Source organism: Azolla caroliniana, unplaced genomic scaffold, assembly GCF_043228905.1.
Source record: "Azolla caroliniana isolate FFs.n. ecotype wild unplaced genomic scaffold, voAzoCaro1.0.p SCAF_9, whole genome shotgun sequence".
NCBI lineage: Eukaryota > Viridiplantae > Streptophyta > Polypodiopsida > Salviniales > Salviniaceae > Azolla > Azolla caroliniana.
In genome coordinates, this window is record NW_028230444.1 from 10,690,981 (window position 1) to 10,712,008 (window position 21,028).

Consider the following 21,028-nt stretch of genomic DNA (forward strand, 5'->3'; position numbering starts at 1 on the left):
AAACATACTTAACATACATATTACAGATAGATGATACACACACGTATCGCATAGAACAATTCTCTCTCTTTCTCTCTCTCTCTCTCTCTCTCTCACACACACACACACACACACACACACACACACACACACACACACACACACACACACACACACACACACACACACACACACACAGACGATCTATGAAGAATAATGCGAGACATCGAAGACCAGAAAGAAGCATCAACAACAGCAGAAACATGTGGCGCAATCTGGTGGTTATGGTTTCAGTCTTCCGAGTAATCCGCATGTTGTTCCAGAGCCATCGTCCAGCTAATTGCCGAAATGGACCTTCCTGCCTCCTCAACCTCACTGTAGCCAGAGTGTGAGTTTTCCTTTGTAGGCGATATATGTATGCATCTATTTTGTTCTTCCCTTATATTGAGGGCACATGTATGTTTGTTTATGTTTACTTATATTTGGATGTATGCATATGTGTATGTTCTTGTTTGCATCTTAGTAAATATTTATGTACATACCTAGCTTATTGTTTATGATAGTGCATCCATATTTACCTGTTCTTGTTTGCATATATGTATGTGTGTAGTGTGTACATGTATTTAAGTTATTGTTTGTGATAGTTAATCCATCTACACCTGCTCTTGTTTAATGATCTTTAACTACTTAGGGTACCCTTTTATGTATGGAATATGCTTGTTTATTATTGTTACAATAGGGTGCTCATTATGAGGACATGCCATTGCATGAAACCGGGTGTCTCCATATTCACCTGAGAGTTTACATGTGATTTTTAACTATTTGGGTTTGTCAGAACTAATGATGAGTTCAATGATATGCGAAATCTATTGAACTCTGTTGGTAATAGGTATGCATAAATTTCATAAATTTATTAGCAGATTGGATAAAAATGTTAATACACAATAACTTTGGCTATTGGGAATCCTGTAAATGCATGATGGAGGTTAGCTCCTTCATAAGGAATATGATTGAATTCTATTGGTAACAGGTATTTATATGTTTCACAATGTGATTAGCAGATTTGATGAAATAATAGGAAAAGGTAAATTCCAAGGTTCCATGATGGAAGGTAGATCCTTCGTATTTTGTTTGTTAGCACTTGTTGGAAGAAGTACACTAAGTATATCTTTTCATCCAGCTATTTAAATGTCATATTGTTCTTGTTGGCTTGAAATTTAGTTGTGTATACTGCAGGAGAATTATTAGTGTGCTAGATGGCTGTACTTTTTGTCGGAAGTTAATATGTGTGAAGATAGTACTCATGGATATCATTATATTCGTGAATAGTTGTGGAACTAATGTGGCATCAACAGTTTTAAAATATACATAAGGAATGACTTGAGAGATTCTGAAAATTGAACCCCAAACATGTTTTGATTGTTTTCCTCTCTGATCAGAGTAACAAAAGCTATATCCATTTTGGAATTCTAGAATGGTTATGTTGAAGATCGATGACAGAATTCTTAACATTTCCACCTAAATAGGATCATGATTCGTGAGACACATTTTTTGTTTGCTTTGATTCTTGAGACCAGTGGATTTCTTATATGTAAATGATTGTAGTTGAAGAAGATAGCCTTCTACGATAGAGATGGTCTAGTGTCTAATTGAAAAGGGCAGCCTTTTAAATATGGAGACAGTTTGCTCCTATTGCAAGCTTTTTTACAGATTTCAAGTTGTGCATGGAGGAAGTATATATCAGTCTTTGCGTATCCCCGACACAGGTGGTCGTGGCTTTCAAGTCCTTGATGCCCTCCTTCTAACTGATAGGTGAGAAGCTTCACCAGATTTGTGATTAATTGAGGCATGAAGTTGAATATTATATGAAAAAAACAAATGATTTTGCATGCAGAGAACTATATGTTTTCTCCATTCAAACTCTCTCGGGAACTGTGAGAATCCGTGATGATGGAACTTGGTTGGTGACAGACTTGAATGGGAATGCAATAGTGCATCCAAATATGGTTAGTCACATGTATTTTTTCACCTACTCATGTCTTATGAACAATATAGAGGTTTTGTTAATGCATTGCAGAAAAACTACTTCTCTTTAGAAGAAATAACACAAACTTTGTAACTGCATGATGGAGTGAGTTAATAGTTCCAATGTAGGTTCTAAGATCGTCAGTTTTGTTGTTCAACTAGGGTCTCATCGTTGATCACACATTAAGGGTAAGGTTAATTCTGAGGCAAATGAAAGGGTCAGGAATGATGTCAAAAGGGCTGAGGAAAATGTTGGAGGGTGCCAGCTCCAGACCTGCACTCTCTTGCTTCAATATTATCTCTCTTCCTAGATTCTTCTCTCTCTAGAATGTGCAACTCTTTAAATGCCTTCTCTCTCTAGAATCTACAACCCTTTAAATGTCTTCTTTCTCTTCCATCTTTTCCAAGATATTCCCTTTTATTCGTAGTTTATTGTACCTCTTTGGTAGTAAAAGAGTCTCTCAACTACCAAACAATCATTCCCAATTTTGTCTATGGAATGTAGTCAATGGTAGTGAAAAGAAACCATCGGTAACTTCATCCTCTTCAACCAAATCAGTTGCTGGTTTATCTAACGTTGAGATTGAAGCTTGGCTATATAAGGATTCTTGTGCTCATGCTTTACTCAATTTCAAGATACAGATGAAGAGACAGCCATCAAAAAGAGGTATCATCGAGCTAATCATGCTCAAATGATAGCTATTGAGAGCCAACTAGAAAATCTCAAGATTCATGATACTCCCAACATCAAATAACGCAATTTGTTACTCTCCAAAAGGAACTAGTTTCTTTGGGAAGCAAGTCAACGAAGCTGAGCTTGTGCATCGTCTAATGATAAAGTTGCCTGAGTCATTCTCAGCCTTTTGTGACACAATTTCTCTTCTTCCCAACACACTTGATATGAATACATTTCTTGGCATGCTACAAGACAGGGCAACAAGGAAGAAAAGTGCTCAAACTTCCAATGAGACGCTTCTACATGCGAAAAGTAAAGGCAAGTGGAAGCAAAATGGCAACTCCTACAACAAATCCAATCGAAGACCACCAAACAACCCAACCTACAAGGAGCTCACTAGTCATTATTGTGGCTACAAAGGTCACATTCAGGTTGACTGTTGGAAAAAGAAAAGGGACAATGCCAAGACATCTTCTTCTATTGAAAGTCAACCTACATCAAAATCTAACTTGGTCCACTCAGCCAAAGAAATAGTTTTGCTTGGCATTGAGGAACATTCTTCACATTTGGTTGGAACAACTACCTCAACCATTTATGAGTGGTTAGTAGACAGTGGTGCCACTGCACACATGACTTATGACAAATCCAGTTTGCATGATGTGAAACCTAGCTCCTCCCAAATCTGCATAGGAGATGCCTCAAACATTGAGGCTTCGTATGTGGGTAATGTCTTTCTTAACACTTCGTCAAATGACGAACTTGCCGTTCTTCAAGATGTGCTACACGTGCCTCGCATCTCTGCCAACCTACTCTCAGTCTACCAAATCACTAAGCAAGGTTATGGAGTTTACTTTGATAACGAAGTTTTTGAAGTCATTGACACCAACAACCTACAAATTGTAGCTAGTGGCACACAAGAAGGGGGTTTATACAGCCCGAAAAATTCCCACAGCCCCTTGGAAAAATCCAAATCTCATCTTCTTCATCTTCTTCAAGGCTCTCATGCCAAGGTGGCACAAGAAGATCCCACGTTGTGGCATCTAGGTTTGGTCACCTCAACCACGATTCTCTACAAAAGCTCTCCTCTTCACGACTAGTTGAGGGTTTGGCTATTTTCAAAACTCCCAATACCCCATGTGTTGCTTGTCTTCATGGCAAGCAACATTGAGAGCCTTTCCCTCATGAAGCCACTCACCGTGCAACATCTATGTTGGAGTTAGTGCACATGGATCTTTATGGTTCCATGAAAACCACTACTCTTGGTGGTGCATGCTACTTCATGCTTATAATTGAGGATTTCTCCCGTAAGGTTTGGGTTTATTTTCTTGTAGAGAAATCTCAAGCCTTCACCAAATTTCAAGAATGGGTAGCTCTTGTTGAGAATGAGACATCAAAGAAAGTTCAAAAGATCAGGTCCGACAATGGTGGAGAGTTTATCTCCCAAGCATTCCACCATTTCTGCTCTCAACAAGGCATTGCTCGCCAATTTTCTACACCTAATACTCCTCAACAAAATGGAGTTTTGGAAAGGAAGAACCGCATAGTCCAAGAGATGGTTCGTACAATGATATCTCAATTTGATCTTCCTCTCTTGTTTTGGGGTGAAGCTGTCAACACAACAAGCAGTCTACATCAACTGCGGCCCAACAAAAGCAGTTGCTGCAATGACCCCTGCAGAAGCATTTACGGGTGTAAAGCCCTCAATATTTGTGTGAGAAATGCTATTAATAGCAGCAGTGGAAGAGTTAGAACAAAATAGACACAATCAAGCTGTGAGAAGGCTGTTAGACAGCAGTAGAAAAAATGGTTGCAAAGAGTAGAGACAGCCAAAGAGTTGTGCTTGTTTGTAAGTAGCAGCAGAAAATAATCTTATTACAAAAGAGGCTGGTATAAGCCTATTTATACAAAATTGGGAATGGTTGTTTGGTAGTTAAGAGACTCTTGAAGGCAACACGAGGATTAGGGTTTAGGTCAAAAATAGAGAGGGAGAGAGTCTGAGTGAGAGACAAAGGGAGAGAGAGATGCATGCTGTCTCGGGTACAAAGAGTGTACCTCCTTTTTTGGGTTTTAGATATTATGTATATACAAGTCAAAAGTGTGCTACGAGTGCGTTCACACTCGTGCACTAATAGAAGGCATGATGGCCCTTTATTCCCAACAACCTCCCACCTAAAGGCAATGTGCCATGAGAAAAAAAAAGTCAGCTAAGTCCAAGTATGTACAAAGCTGAACTACATACATCTATCCAACTCCCATCATCTGTCGGCAATGAGCAAATCGCTCAGCTGGAAGTCCCTTCGTGAGAAGATCTGCAGGATTATTATTTGTATGTACTTTGACAAGCTCAATGTTCTTGCTGTCAAGTACATCTCTGATGAAAGACAGGATTCCGAGCTAGCATGATAGCACTTTGGTTGTCACAATGAAGAATAGGTAACTCTGTAATGCCAAGATCTCTCACTAGATATGAAAGCCATAAAGCCTCTTTGCATGCCTTAGTGGCAGTAACATACTCTGCCTCTGTAGCAGACAATGCAACACACTTCTGTAGTCTGGAGGTCCAAGAGACTGCTCCTCCCGTGAAAGTAAACACATACCCAGAAGTAGACTTCCTGCAGTCTGCGTGACCAGCATAGTCCGCATCCGTAAAACCAACGACAGATGCCTTTTGCTTTCCAAAGCAAATACACAAGTCCTTTGTGCCTTTGAGGTATCTCATAATACCTTTCACCGCTTCCCAATGCTTTTTTCCAGGATTTGCCATGTACCTACTAACCACTCCCACTGCAAAGGCAATATCAGGGCGTGTAGCAACCATCGCATATATCAAACTGCCAACGGCTGAAGCATATGGAACCTTAGCCATTTCAGCCTTCTCATCATCAGATGTAGGGCTGTCTTCTGCACTAAGTTTCAAATATGGAGGCAATGGAACCCCAATTGTTTTCCCCCCCTCCATATTGAAACGCTGCAAAACCTTAGAGATATACTCCTGCTGAGATAGAAAGAGTACCCTTTCAACCGGTTTCGGAGCATTCACATGCCAAGGATGTTATTTGCATCACCAAGATCCTTCATATCAAAGCTGCCATGAAGGCTTTGCTTCAATGAATCCAAGGCATGAATATCCTTGCCAGCAATCAACATATCATCAACATACAAAACCAAGATAATCAGGCTGCCATCTCCTGCCTTCTTGGTGTACAAGCATTGGTCCACTTGACTTCTATGAAAACCTTGAGACTGCATAAATGCATCAAATTTATGATACCATTCTCTTGGTGCTTGTTTCAACCCATACAAACTCCTAGCTTACAAACCATCTTCTCTTTGCCTTTAGCCACAAAACCTTCAGGCTGCTGCATATATATGTCTTCATGTAGATCGCCATGTAAAAAGGCGGTCTTCACATCCATTTGTATGAGCTCCATATCTTCAGCTGCAACTAAGCCCAAAATGATTCTTAATGTAGTCATCTTGACTACATGCGAGAAGATCTCATCAAAATCAACTCCATATTCCTGCTTGTATCCTTTTGCAACCAATCTTGCTTTGTACTTTGGCGAGGAATCAGAAATGACCTTCATTTTATAAACCCATTTGCATGGAAGTGTTTTCTGCCCTTTAGGCAACTGCACCAAATCCCAAGTGTCATTTTTCTCAAGAGATTCCATCTCTGACAACATGGCTTTATACTATTTCTTATTGTCCGGTCTGTCCATTGCTTCCTTGAAGCAAGACGGTTCGCCACAATCAGTCACCATGACATAATCAGCCACACTGTTTGCATCAGGAACAAATCTGTCAGGCTGTCTAGTAACTCTAGACGATCTCCTAACCCAATGCTCATTGTTTGGTAGCTGTTTAGCCTGCAAATCATCATTTTCAATTTGCAGTCCAGGCATTTCAACCTGCAAATCAGCATTCACAGCTTGCTGTTCTAGCTGTTCCTGCACATTTGGTGGCTCATCATTATTGGCAAAGGCTGGCTGATCATTTCCAACCTCATTTTCTGCATTTGCAGGTAAGTCTACAGCAGGTGTTTGCTGCTGTACAGCGGGTTCATTTTCCTATCTAGAAGGTATTTCTTCTCGGAATACAACCCTACGTACTTCCTCAGTCTTTTCGGGTTGCACCTTTCGACTCATCAAGCCTCATACTGACAAGTTTTCTCATCAAATGCACCTGATTCACAGTAGTAGTATTCTTGTAAGTTGTCTTAAGTTTCTCCCAAACTTGATGGGCAGTAATCAAGCCCTTTATATGTACAAGAATTTCATCAGAAACAGCCATTTTAATATATGTAATGGCTTTCTTATTCAGAGTGTTCCAAGGATCATTTTCCATGCTCTCTGGTTTCTTTTCCACGAGAGCATCTTCACAATCTCTCAGAAAGAGGATGCCCAGCATACGCTCTTTCCATAATTCGAAACCTTTTCCATCAAATCTCTTGATTTCAAAGAGGTTTTTCATTTCAGTTTAAGTGGAGGCCATTGCTCCCAAGATTTATGACAGATGCCTTCAGATAATTGAGCAGAATACCAATAGGAAAAGGTCTGACAGAATTGTTTATTTATTTATTTTTTAAACTGTGTTTTCTGCTGATTCTGAATCTAAAACAAACAGCAAAGCAGAGGAAAGAGATTTGGCTCTGATACCAGTTAAAGGTAAAGAGGGATGTTTGAGGGAGCAACTATTGATTGATGACGTTCAGCAAACAAGACTGTCGTAGAGATGAGAGTAGAGGCACATATTTTTGGTTGTACCCAACCGCCTTGATTGGTACACAAGATAAAATGTTATTATATTAGTTAACCCTACAAAGAAAGAGGTGTGTTCACATTACAAAAGGAGGTGTCCTGTCCAGGTGAACAATGTGTTCACATATACGAATAATTACCTAAATAGGCCTATACACATGTGCACACTATAAGGTGGTCATTTAGGGCCTTTAACCTCACAGCAAATAGTTCTATGTTTCAAGGTCATCAAACATAGAGATCACATTTTGGTATTAATAATGCTTTGTATTTGCCATGAGGTTCCATGAATTAATTCTATTTCCCAGGTGGCACAACTCCATGAGAAAGTTGCTGTGTTAGCAGATTATATATCTAGAAGGGGAGTCACGGTGCCCCCAGAAGTTTTTAAACCAAGAGTAGTTTTTGTAGATCCCACAGCCAGGTATTTTCTAATCTTACTTATTAATCATCCTTTACCATGTGTGATCATACTATTCAGAGAAAATAATAATAATGGAATACTGTTTCTTTTGTTAGTATTGTTCATGGTTATAAATGACCTCTTAATAGAGCCTTTTGGCCCTCTTATTATAGCAAAGTGGCGCATGTCCTTTCTGCAGTTGTATTTTGAGCTAATCCAGAGATCTATATATTCTTTACAAAATCGCCATTTTTTCTTTCAGTAACCCTTTCACCAGTTCATCCAAACTTCAGACCATGGGCAAAAGAAAAGAGTAACGTTGCTGTTCATGATAAGTATGGAGTAGATCACTATATGACCTTCCTGATTTTGCCATTGGTCCCTCTCGTAACCCTTTCACCAGTTCATCCAAACCTCAGACCATGGGCAAAAAAAGAGAGTAACGTTGCTGTTCATGATAAGTATGGAGTAGATCACTATATGACCTGCCTGATTTTGCCATTGGTCCCTCTCGTAACTCTTTCACCAGTTCATCCAAACCTCAGACCATGGGCAAAAAAAGAGAGTAACGTTGCTGTTCATGATAAGTATGGAGTAGATCACTATATGACCTGCCCGATTTTGCCATTGGTCCCTCTCCTCATCCCTCCCCCCCCCCCCCCCCCTTTTCTCCCAAAACCTCAGTGTGGTCCTAGTTCCTTACCTTGGGCATGACAGGCTTGACCTTGCCAAGAAAATTAACAATGGAGAAAAAGGCTACGACATGCAAAGCAAGCTGCTCATAGAGACTGATGCAAATACTGGGTGCCATTTTCATACTGTTTCCATCCGCAGTTTATGAGCTAGCGGAAGATTTTGGATTTTCTGGTTGAAAAGCAGATGAGGAACATATTTGAACCACTGTAATCCCTAAAAGAGGTGGATCCATTGCGTCAATAGAAAATTACTGTGTCTCACTTGCCATCACCTACCACATTGGTGACATGAATTCTAGTGAATAGTTTCTTTCTCCATTCTCATGCAGAATATGTGTACCTTGACTTGGCTATAAAGTATATGAACTCTGTTTGGCACTTACAGACAAAATAAATGCCAGTACAATAGGCGGTAATTATGTAATTTGTAGACCATATGCTTGAAAGAAGAAGAGCATCTAGAAATTTCCTTTTAGGTTTATTATTTCAATACTACATTTTTTCCTATTTGTTTTATTTTGCATTCTTCCAGCTCTGGATCTAATTTTTAATTTTATGTCTGTGCGAACTCTTGTGTCGACAGCTAGACACAGAGTCAAAGAGATGAAATATATTGTAATATAATATATTGACATATTCAAAAGTACAAAATAATTGCATGTTAAGTCTATGGCATTCTTCTGTTTCGTAGATAAGAACATTTAGTTTCAAAAGGCAATAAGTCTCTGATCGGTATGACTTTTGTTTGTGTCTCACTTGAGTATCGTGTATTACTGCAGTATATTGTAGTATATTTTTGTTTGTGTCCTGCTTCAATAAGCATATTTAGTATTATTCCATTTTCACTCTTTGCAAACCAGAATTTCCTTTTCTTTTATCATCATAACTTATAGCTCAAATTTCGCAGTCCAGAGCAAGAGATCCTTCTACAGCCAGAGGTTCTTTCTTATGACAGATATGAGGATATTCAAAAGAATATTTCAGCTGCAAATGTTTTGGGCATTCAGTCAAGTATTTCTGCAACTTCCAAAATTATCCAACACCAGCAGCTTGAATACATTCTATGCACGGCTCCAACCTGGGATAGGTAGAATGTCGTTTGTTTTGTAGGGTTTTCAACAACTTTTTGTCTAATTTTCATTTATGATATTTGCATTGCCTTTGGTGGACAGGCTAGAGCTACGTGGAGGTGGGTGCCTGTTTGGGGAATTTCTAAGTTTCAAAGGTACGACTAGTGACTTGCAAGCGTTGGGTGCCGCCAAACGATCAAAAGTAAAGCAATATGAAGCATTACATACATGGAACTTTTGGAGTTTGCTTGGTATGATACATATTCATTTCCATTTCTTTCAAAATTCATTGCAATGATGCTATATGTTATACAGAGTTAAACCTATTAATCATACTTATCAGGAAACACATTGTACCTCTAATTGCTGTAGTCGGAAGGATAAAAAACTCATCACAGAAAAAAACTTTTAAGAAACTTTGAGCCTGACATTATATCTGGAAGTGTTTAGCAGTTTTTCTCAATGTCCAAGATCTTATTACAAAAGAGTAAAGAGCTAGGATTCTAGGCCAGGATTTTGTTTTGAGGTTTTTATCATAATAGTATTTGTCATTGTACTCTTTATTACTGTGCAGCTACTCTTATCTTGTGTCGAAGTAGTTCACATTGTAAACTGAACCGTTATTCCTCATTAGTTTCCTCCATTTCCCAACATGGGGAAGCATGTTGCTTTTTTATTATCAGTTAAACATTTTTGCTCAGTTTGTATGATGCCTGTTGTCGTTCCATCTTACGTAGTGCTGGCACCTTCCTTGAGGCTTGCCTCTCCTCCCTTGAAATTTTAAGCATTTTTTGTGTTTCTTGCTCTTTTCACCATGCCTAAAGATGCCTATAGGCAGTAAGCAATGAATTTTAAAGTATTATCTATTGAGAGTTTTTTATGTGATGACTCGATGCACCCTTAAACTGTGTAAATTAGGAATAAGAGATAGCATATCACATTGCTTGAAATACCTAGAAATCAAGATTCAAAATTGTGATTTGTATAAGTCTAGAATTTGGACAAAATTCTAACTTGTATGTTGCAGCCATCTTCCTTGGCTTTTACCTCTCATCTTTTGAAATTTTAAGAATTTGTCTGGTTTCTTGCTCTCTCCAGCATGCCTAAGTACCTGTTGGCACTAAGATATGAAGGTAAAAATGTTTTCTATGTTGATGTCCTTATGTAATGATCACTGCATCCATAAACTGTATATATTAGCAATGAAGCAGATGACTTAGGGTTTGGTCAGGGTGAATGACCTCCAGAGTCAGGCTACGATGAGGCATTCGTTGCATTGTTGACCTATGAACTTCTAAAAACTTAGTCTAGGAACAAGTGCATTGGACATTAGACTGGGCTTTAGACTGAGAGAGTTGGGAAGGGATGGGCGGAACCTATGTCGCTGAGATTTAATCAATAATTTGTCTTGTTCATAAGTCACTCAATATGTAGTTTTAATGTCGTTCTCCCTAGCTGGTTGAGTTAAAATTCTACTGATGGTCTAGATATTTAGCCTTGGTTGCTAAGGTATTTGACCTACCAAGAAGAGACAGCTTTTGAAAGTAAAAACTATATCTATTACCAATGTGAAAAATCATCTTGTAATGCCTTGATAGATAGTTGTTCAGACTAGACACTCATGGGATAGTGTCTGAGTCAATCAATATGTGATTTTAATGTAGTTTTCCCTAGCTAATCGAGTTATAATTCTACTGATGGTCTAGATATTTAGCCTTGGCCTCTTAAGGTATTTGACCTACTAAGAAGAGACAGCTTTTGGAAGTAAAGGCTATATCTATTGCCAATGTGAAAAATCATCTTGCCTTGCTAGATAGATGTTTAGACTAGACACTCATAGAATAGTGTCTCAGCCATGCAAGTTTGTATTGCATTTGGAGTCCAATTCAAATAGTCGTTAAGCTAGAATCTTGGTTAATAGAGATGCTTGTGATTTAGTTAAAATCAAGTTGACTCTTGGCTGTATGCCTAAGATTGAGTCACTGAAATGACACTGGAAGTGTTTCATCTGATATTAGGATATTCTGCTGTAGACTTTGTACATGACATATTGTTCTTCAACAAAACCCTAGACAAACATGTTAGTCATTCATGCATAGTGTTTGGGATTTAAAAGGACCATGCATTTATACACTACTGATAAGAAAAGTTTCTTGTGCTAGAAGGTTGTTGAATACTTGGGGCATATAATATTTTCTTTGAAGGCCTTCAGAAGGTCTTTATAATTCTGTGTTGACTGACACCAAACATTTGATTTTCACTACAAAAAAGCATCTGCTATGAAAGTAGACAATTTGATTATTCAACATATATTTTACAGTCATTGGTTACCTGAAACTATTGTCTTGGTCTGAGATACTTGTTATGCAGGAGGTATGGGGCTCAGCTAGCTTGTCCGTATTAGATAGTATTGAGTAACAATCGGCAACGGTTCGGTTCGGTTCGAGAGGTCCAAACCGAACCATTTAAAAATGTTGAAACCTGAACCAAACCGAACCGAACCGTGAAACCTTTTTCAAACCATTAAACCTTTAAACCGTAAAAACCGCGGTTTCGTGGTTCGGTTTCGGTTTTCAACATAGATCAAATTTATTTTATTTTATTTTTAAATTTATAATATTTCATTATTTAGAATTTTTAAAATTTTTAAGATGTTCCTAAAATGTGAGAATAAGAGTAAAAATGAAAAGATTGTTTAAAAACAATTTTTAAAATTTTTTAGAATTTTTTTCAAAATTTTTATATTAAAAAAAAAAAACAACAACAACCGTTTAACCGTTTAAACCGCGGGTTTTGACTGCTGAAACCAAACCAAACCGAACCGAACCGAACCGAACCACACCGTTTAAAAAAACCTAAACGTGAACCGAACCAAACCGTTGAAACCGTTAAGCCGCGGTTTCGCGGTTCGGTTCGGTTCAAACCGAACCGTTGCCGATTGTTAGTATTGAGTAGTCTTAATCTAAGTGCCTCAAAATATTTGAAGGATATGAGAAACATATTGGATGTAGCTAAAAGAATAATCTGACCTGCTATGGATAAAGCAACTTGTTTTGCCAATAGGAAATATTCTCCTAGGTTCTTTAAGGTATGGGAGAACAGGTGTATTTGTTGATCACTCCTTGTACTGGTTCTGTTGTTTAGCTGCCTAAACTATCTTCAAGATATTGTGGTCCATTGATGATCATAAAGAACATAGGTGAGGTTGCCTATAAGCTAGATTTACTATTAGGAAGTCATATCCATCATGTTTTCTATATTACTAGATTGAAAAAGTGTCTACTAGATGAAAGGAGTATGGTGGATGGTGCTATGGAAGTGCATAGTCCTTTGGGAGTTAACTCAAGGCCGGATTATATCCTTGACATGTGTGTAGACGTTGAGGAATCATACTTTTCGTCTATTTCTGGTGTCTTGGAAAGGCCCTCCTATGTCTGATTCCACATATTGTTCATCTATACTGTGCGAGCTGTGGACAAGTGGATAATGTCTAAATTATCTAAAATTAAAGACTAAATACAAATCTAAAATCTAGCTTGAATGATATGATAGCCAAATGAAACGTTATACACCACACAATTAACTTAAACCTTTGACCTCTTATTGTTGTCTATGTTTTTATCCAATAAATTATCATGGCATTCATGATACATAGTATATTATGGCCTATATTGTAATATTGTTTTAAGTTTCATGCATCTTAAATGAAAGATTTGCACAGCTTTTGCACCAAAGATTTGCAGGATGTAGATCCAGTGTTACAGGAATCTTGGAAGTTGTGGACACAGCATTGCACGACATCTTGGGAATTCGTCACACAGCATTGCACAATAGCTTGTGGAAATCTGCACAAAATTAATTGCACAATAGCTTGGGAATTCTGCACATGAAGCATTGCATATTGCATTAATGTATATAAATTTAGTATCGATGTAATCATTATACAGGATATCATTTTAAGCATTACATAGGGTGTCACTCTAAGCACTAGCGAGAAGAGTTACGGGTGCAGGGGTCTTTTGAAAATGGTGGTATACATATCAAAACTTGAACAACATAAGTCATGAAATAGAAGCACATTCGTGGCTGTTTTCAAAAATGATAATCTGGAAACGATGTCAAAAGTGTCTGCCACCTATATCAATACATTGAATGAGTTAAAAGTAGAAGTTTTCATCATATGTTTGTGATTATTTAGATGACTATGGAAGACATTACAGACCATATATACGTCCTCTTCTTTGTATATTTCTTAGTATGTGTTTCCTTGAATTTTTGAATGTTTAGATGAGTGATATGTAATGAATGTCTAAACAAAACTAATGCTAGTAGCATGTATTGGGGTGTTAAATTGCTTTACTCAAAATATGATGCAGGCATTCATACTGTGGCAGAAGTAGTTGTAGTTTGCACAATGCGTGACTACAGGCAGGATGGATCGGCTGAACCAGCAAAAGTCGAAGCTCGAGTAAGAGGAGATCTTGAAATTGTATTTCGGGTGGATGGTTCTTCCAAGCCAAGATCATTTGAGCTTAAGGACATCAGTTTCATCTCCTTGAGGGCCTAAAGCTTTGCAGATATTTACTTTGATCTTCTTTTGTGTGTATGTCGAATAGTATAGTATATTGTATGATATGGAATGGTATATATATAATGACTGCCATAGAGATGCCAAGAATTCAATCTGAAGGTAGTGTATTGCACATTATATGTTGTATTGTGGCTTTGACAAAGATGTTGTGGATTCAATATAAGGGTTCTAGGATATGCACAAGTTTCTCTACAGGTAATCCTTATTGGCAGCTTGACATCCATATTGTAGTAAATTTAAAGCATTTGCACATCTGCCCATGAATATGTAAACAATCTAAGCTTTGGTAACAGTGACGGAAGTTTGATGATTATTTTGCAAAAATATTGGGAGTTTTATACCCCGCGGTATGCTTGTTCCAATAAATTGTTATAACGAAAACAGATGACTGATTAGGTGATTAGTTTTAAAAGTTTTAGTCTTAGCAACTGCATCACATGCATTTGAGGTTTTTTATTTGCTTAGGTTGCGATATATCAGAAGGGAAAGCTCTTCAATTTTTGCTTCTTGGAGTTGAAGGAATGTACAATTATCTCTTGCTTTGCTAGATGCTTTTCTTGGAGTGCAAGGAATTTTCTGTAAAGATTGGTTTGTTATATTAAGAGCAGTGTCTACTCTTGTTGGTGGGACAAGTAGGTGTCAGTCCACTCCCAATAAGGCTATCAGTGAATATCAATAAACAATCAATGAAAAAATAAATTCAATACTTAGACATTCCTCAAGAAGTCAAGACTTAACCTACCATATTTAACCAACAAATATAGGTGTTAATAGGTTCTTAATACAATAAACAAGGGTTACAAACATTGGCCCAAATACTTGGATTAAGAATCAAGGATTGGGTCTTAAGGTAATATTAAGTTGAATAAGTAATTAGAGTTATAATTAATGGGAGATTAAGATATTAAGAGCGGCTAATGCTTCAGCTTCAAGTTTACTAAATGTTAAGAAGACAAATATCTTTTATAACTTTTACAATGCGCTTGAAGTTTTTCACATTGATTGTAAGTCTATATTCTCATGTCCTAATCTTTATTCCATTGAGCTACACTTCATTTTTACAAACATCCTAGTATAGAGATTTGTTCACATTCCCCGAACTTATTGAATGCACTCTTGTGTGTAAGTGTTACTCATCCATACAATCATGGTTTGGGGGGAGGGTGGTGGATGGGTTTAAAGTGGTGGGGTGGGGACAAGGAGGGCGAGGAGTTGTTAGAGGGTTTGGGGCAATAGAAAGTTTGGGAGAAGAGAGAAATTGAAGCAAGAGGGGATGAGGTAGTAGGTCGATAAAGACATTAGTAGGGGAGGAGAGGCACTTGTATGCCTTGTCATGCATCAATTGTGTACAGGAAGTCATGTGGAGTGCAATCAAATAATTTAATTGTGCAATGTTGTCCAATTGAGAGCTGGAAAGTGCAGATGAACCTCAAATCAACCATGGATCTAAAATTGCATTGGTTGGTATAGGCCTGGTTTGGTTTCAGTTTGGTCGTCATATTGGAAGGGGAGAATGATGAAGAATGCAAATTACATGAACAAATGGATTGTAGCATAGAAACAACAGGGTTGCGAGAAATTGTGGTTCACAACCAAAAATGGAAATGAAACATTGATACTGTATAGGAATGGAGATGTATATGGAATACACAACCCTTTCCGTGACTGGCAAACTGAGCAATGTTTCAAGTAGCTCGACCATGACTAAGGTTGACTCGACATAGATGGACAATGATAATGCTTGCTTTTGGTTTGCCGAGGGTACATGGGTTGTCTATGAGGCTCTCAAGGTGGTATTGTATTGATGTGCTAGGGATGGAAGGAGCTACTTGATCGCTAGATCAATTGATCTTTTGTCTTTTTGGGTCGTGTCCAATGTGGTGTGTACCTAGGCTTGTTGCTACGTAGCCATTTACAATTGTTACTTGAGATCAAGAGTTAGTGGAAGAAATATTGAGGGATAAAAATATGTTTATATAAAAGTCAAGTCCTATAATAGGTTATGATTCTAGACCACAAGTTACTCAAAGAAATAGTGAGAGAAAAGTAGTAATAAAATAAGATAGCTTTGGTGGTAATAGTTAACCTCTTGAATAATGACATCAAGGGTTTAAACCTTGTTATGGGTCCTGAAGGTTATAACCATAACAAGAAAAGAGAATTAGATACATTGAACTTGGTGTCCTTTCATGAAAAGAAAAGCAAAATTTAATTTTAGGAAAGGAGGAAAATGGAAACGCCTAAGACAATATTATAGCTGGGAAGAAAGATGTAGTGTAGGTTAATAATATGTAGCTAGACACTTCAATGTTAAATTCTGTGAGGTTCAATGTGTTCTTCAACCCTACCCAAATATAAAAAGGAGAATAAAATGAAGCATGCTAAGCAATAATTTATGGCAATGTGGAAGATTATGAATAGAAAAACCTCATTGACTTATTGTGTATGAAGAAGTGAGCTATAGATGTACTAGATATTCTGATTACAATGGGGGCTAACAAAGAAGTATGAAGGCATATGTCTTTAGGATGTAAATATTGAAGTTTCAACTCTTAGATGAAGTAGGTCCTTTATAAACTAAGAAGAAAGGCAAAAGGTTGGGTATTCTAGGTGGAGGTAAAATGGTTGTGCATTTGCAAGGATTACTTGACCCTCCTTATAATTGGCACCTTCAATGGGATGAGAATATGGTTTATTTGTTAGCATTCGACAGGTTCTACAATGTAGAGCTTCATTGGGATTGTATGAATGGAGTATTAAATGGATATATAGCTAACCATATTAGTATAGGCTAGAGTGGATTAGTCATCATATATGTGGTTTTGATAGATTGGAGAGCATTATTTCTCAAAGCTAACTTTAAAGAGCATGGGATTGAAACTACCTAATAATTCATTTATAATGGTGTGTCTAGGTAATGGTGGGTTCATAAAGTGTTTAGTGATAGTAGAAGATGTCTTCATCAATGCTTTGAAGTATTGTGAAATCCACATAAGAGATCAAAACTAGCTTACTTAGCTTCTTACTTCTTACTCAATTTATAGTTGATACAAAGGTATCCATTTGGGTTGGCTTAGCTAAAAAGGGTGTGCTAAAAGGGTGGGTCGGCTTAGGTACATGCATCCTAAAAAGGGTGTGCTAAAAGGGTGGCACAAAGGAACACATGCACACCATAGTATAATTAGAGCTTTCGTTAGTATAAAAAAAGAAAGAAAATAAGGCAACCACGTAGATACGCTTCTAGGACCACGAGGTCGTCAACAACTTCTCAATTTTGACTCTGATTTTTCCTCGGAATTGACCCTTCTAGGTTGTGCTTCCAGGACTGGTGAACACTGGCTACGATCCCTAGATATGCAAGCCTTCGAAGATGTTGTCCCAATAGTTCACAGTGGCAGATATCCATGAAACACTCCATTTACCCTCTGATCGGCTCCCCTTTTGCACCATGAAGTCCCTAGGGGTGGCGTCAGACTACAATCAATACAAGGGTCGTGAAGGTTGGCGATTCACCGAAATCCCCTTACAATCTCCACGACAAATGTAGCACAATCACACAGATCGGGGACACCACCACGAATGAGGTCATCTACCATTGAGTTTGTTAAATGGGCCAACGACCCACCAACGACCCCCCCTCCCCAACAAGTGTTAGTGTTTTTTTGTGAAGTTTCTTGCTGAATTGTTGTCCAGATTAGTTTGGCTTGATTACTATCTTCTATTTTACAACACAAGTGGGGAAGTGATTTGTTTGCTTCTGTGTGGAATTGTGGTATCGTTGTGTGTTTCCCCAACAAACGACACAGGTTGACGATAGCAGCTCGCCCAACTTTTCACCACACTCCAATGATTACACCAACTCGCGGGGGAACTCATGCGAACTATCATCGAAAGCGAAGAAGCATCAATCACACTGCTGGGGTTCCTTTGGTTGGTACGAGCTTGGCAGGAGGTTTGGGATAAGGCAACCCGTACTAACATATTCAATATCGACACCTCGGCATTTAATTGGCCAATCGAGATCGAAGAAGAATGCGTGTCTAAATTAGAACAGTACCTCGACATATCCCAAGAGTATCTGCGGATGACTTTCGAAGAGGCTCGTGTGAGAGCCCTCCAACCATTGGATCCTGCCTAACCACTGATCGATGTCGCCCCTGAATGGGATCCGGATTCCCCCGAAGACACTTTTCACCCACCAACCTACCAAGTATTTCCTTTTTGCAGCTTCTATTGGTTCTTCTCGACTTTACCCCCTTTGAGGCACCCACTTTCTGGAGACACCAACACCCTTTGTGGAACCTTGCCTTCGATCTTAATAAAGGACCAACTCGTTGCCAACTTGTTGGTCTCTAGATCTATGTCAGCATCCTACCCGCCATCTTCAAATGAGATTTCGAAATGATGACTAACACGCAGTTTTTTCCAGACTATGTAAGTTTTGGTACCCCTCCCTCTCCTTTTGTTGGCTACGTCACCTCCACGTGGCTCGCCAGCAAGAATAAAGACTTCCTCACAACCACCGACCAAATGCAAGACATATGTTTACCTCCCCTCAATATCTGCCACCACCTTCGACCTCACCAACACCCTCACCTTGACGAACCACCCTATCTATCCTCCTCGCCCTCGATGCCTCGAGCTTTTAAATAGTTCTAAGTGAAATTTTGTATCCCAGTCTATGTAGTTGTTGTTGACGATTTTCCTTAAGATATTGTGGAATGTCTTGTTCGTCAACTCCACTAGGTTGTTCGCATGTGGATAGTAAGGGGTGATTTTCTTATATATGACAACGTAGTGGTCCATGAACTCTTGTACCACCTTGTTGATAAAGTGTCTACCTTAGTCCCTGATCAGTTTGATTGGGCAATTGAATCGACAACAGATGTTTTCGTACAAAAATTTGGCTGCCGTATTGTAGTGCAAGCCTTTTACTTCCACCCATTTCGTATAGTAGTAATTCACGACGAAGATATATTTGTTGCTGGTTCATGCCATGCCCGATTTGAAAGATTCGACAAAATTGAGACCCCATTTTTGAAATGGTTATAAGGGCATAACCAATTGGTGCAGCATGCGGGCTTGTTTGGACGGCTGGCCCATTCGTTGACATAAATCACATTCACGACAATACTTTACCACGTCCTTTTGTGTTATTAGCCACCATAAGCCGCTCTACCATACCTTATGGGCTGTCGTATCCCCTACGTAATGCTCGCCGGCTACGCTGCAGTGTGCTTCTCACAACATTGTTGGCTTTTCGTCACTCAAGACGTATCGCTGCCAAATGCCGTCTGCCCCTTTATGATACAAAATGTCTTTGAGCAAGCAACAATTTCGACTTTTCACAGCTAGACGTTTCTTCTCGTCCTTCCACATATTTTCTGGTGGCAATCCCATGGTGAGGAAGCATAACATCTCATGTAGCCACTTATCCTCAGGTGACGGATTGATGTTGTCCAAATTGACTGCTATAATGTGAAGCAAATGGCCATCTGGGAAATCTTCCTTAATTCCATTGCATGGTTTGTTTGATTTGAGTCGACTTAGGTAGTCCGCCATGACATGTTGTGATCTTGGTCTATGATGAACGTCGAATTTGAATTCTTGGAGCAACAACATCCATCAGGCCAACTTGCCCATTAATGATTGTTTTGTTACCAAGTAGAGCATCGCCACATGGTCCACCTGGTAGCTAAATTTTCAGCCTAGTAGGTAATGTCAAAACTTGTTTACACTATATATCATACCTAGGGCTTCCTGTTCGGTCATGGAATAGTTCCTTTCGGTGGTCAAGATCTTCTAGCTTGCATCGTACATTGGCCGATACCAATTTGGCTCTGTCAACTACATGAGAGCGCTACTGATCGCTATGGAAAATGTGTCGACAAATACATGGAATTGTTTTGTCCAATCCGGTGGTTGGACAATTGTACCTGCGACAACATGACTTTCAAGTCCTGATACATCTCCTCTTCTATGTTCGTCCATGTGAATGGTGCTTGATGGACAGTTGCATGTAGTGGTGTAGCAAAATGGGCGAGGTACTGGATCATTCGATTGTGCCATCGGATTTGTCCTGGGAATTGGCTGAGTGCTTTTGCATTCTTTGATGCTGGTGCGTCAATTATGGCATTTACTTTTTCGGGGTCGACAACAATTCCTTCCTAGCTCATGATATGTCTGAGTAGTGTGGCGCTGGTCACCCAGAACACACACTTTGCCGGATTCACGCTTAACTATGCACATAATCGGAGGTGACTTAAATGCTCCATTTTCTTACTATACATCGTGAAGTCGTCCAGGAATACCTGCATGAATGCCGCGATATATTTGCTGATTATGTGTTGGAAGATCACTGACGCGGTTTTTAACCCGAACATCGTCACAATGGCTATGATGATGCATCCGGATTTGGTTGTGGCGACTAAAACCATCCAAAAAACTATATACCTCATGGCCTACCACCGCATCCAGTACCCTGTTCGTAAAGTGGAGCGGAAATGTGTTTGTTACGGTAGCAACATTCTTGTAGTTGACGCATACCCGAATTTTGTTGAGAACACGACGTTCCTTATGTCCGACGCTCGGCCACAACCGAGATTCTTTTCATACACAGAAAAAAACAGGTAATGAAACGCTACACAAAGGGGAGAAATGGTACACAGGAGGTTTATGTGGAAAACCCCAAAATAGGAGAAAAAAAAAAACCACGGCAGCCCACAGGCTGCAAACTGTCACTATGTAGGAATATACAACAGTGAGTTCACTGAGGCAACGACCTCGTGCTCTCGGATCTTCGCCACAGGCGGCGGTTACAACAGAGGCA

General features: G+C 39.0%; 1 protein-coding gene across 1 annotated transcript; it reads left to right on the forward strand.

Moving 5' to 3' along the window:
* The first annotated feature begins 73 nt into the window (after positions 1-73).
* Positions 74-14,489, forward strand: LOC147860160 (uncharacterized). The gene is made up of 7 exons (XM_087324993.1): positions 74-367; positions 1,690-1,791; positions 1,874-1,985; positions 7,749-7,864; positions 9,446-9,625; positions 9,711-9,859; positions 13,985-14,489. The coding sequence occupies exons 1-7, from the start codon at positions 186-188 to the stop codon at positions 14,173-14,175; spliced, it is 1,032 nt and encodes a 343-aa protein (XP_087181119.1). The 5' UTR covers positions 74-185; the 3' UTR covers positions 14,176-14,489.
* Positions 14,490-21,028: the final 6,539 nt, after the last annotated feature.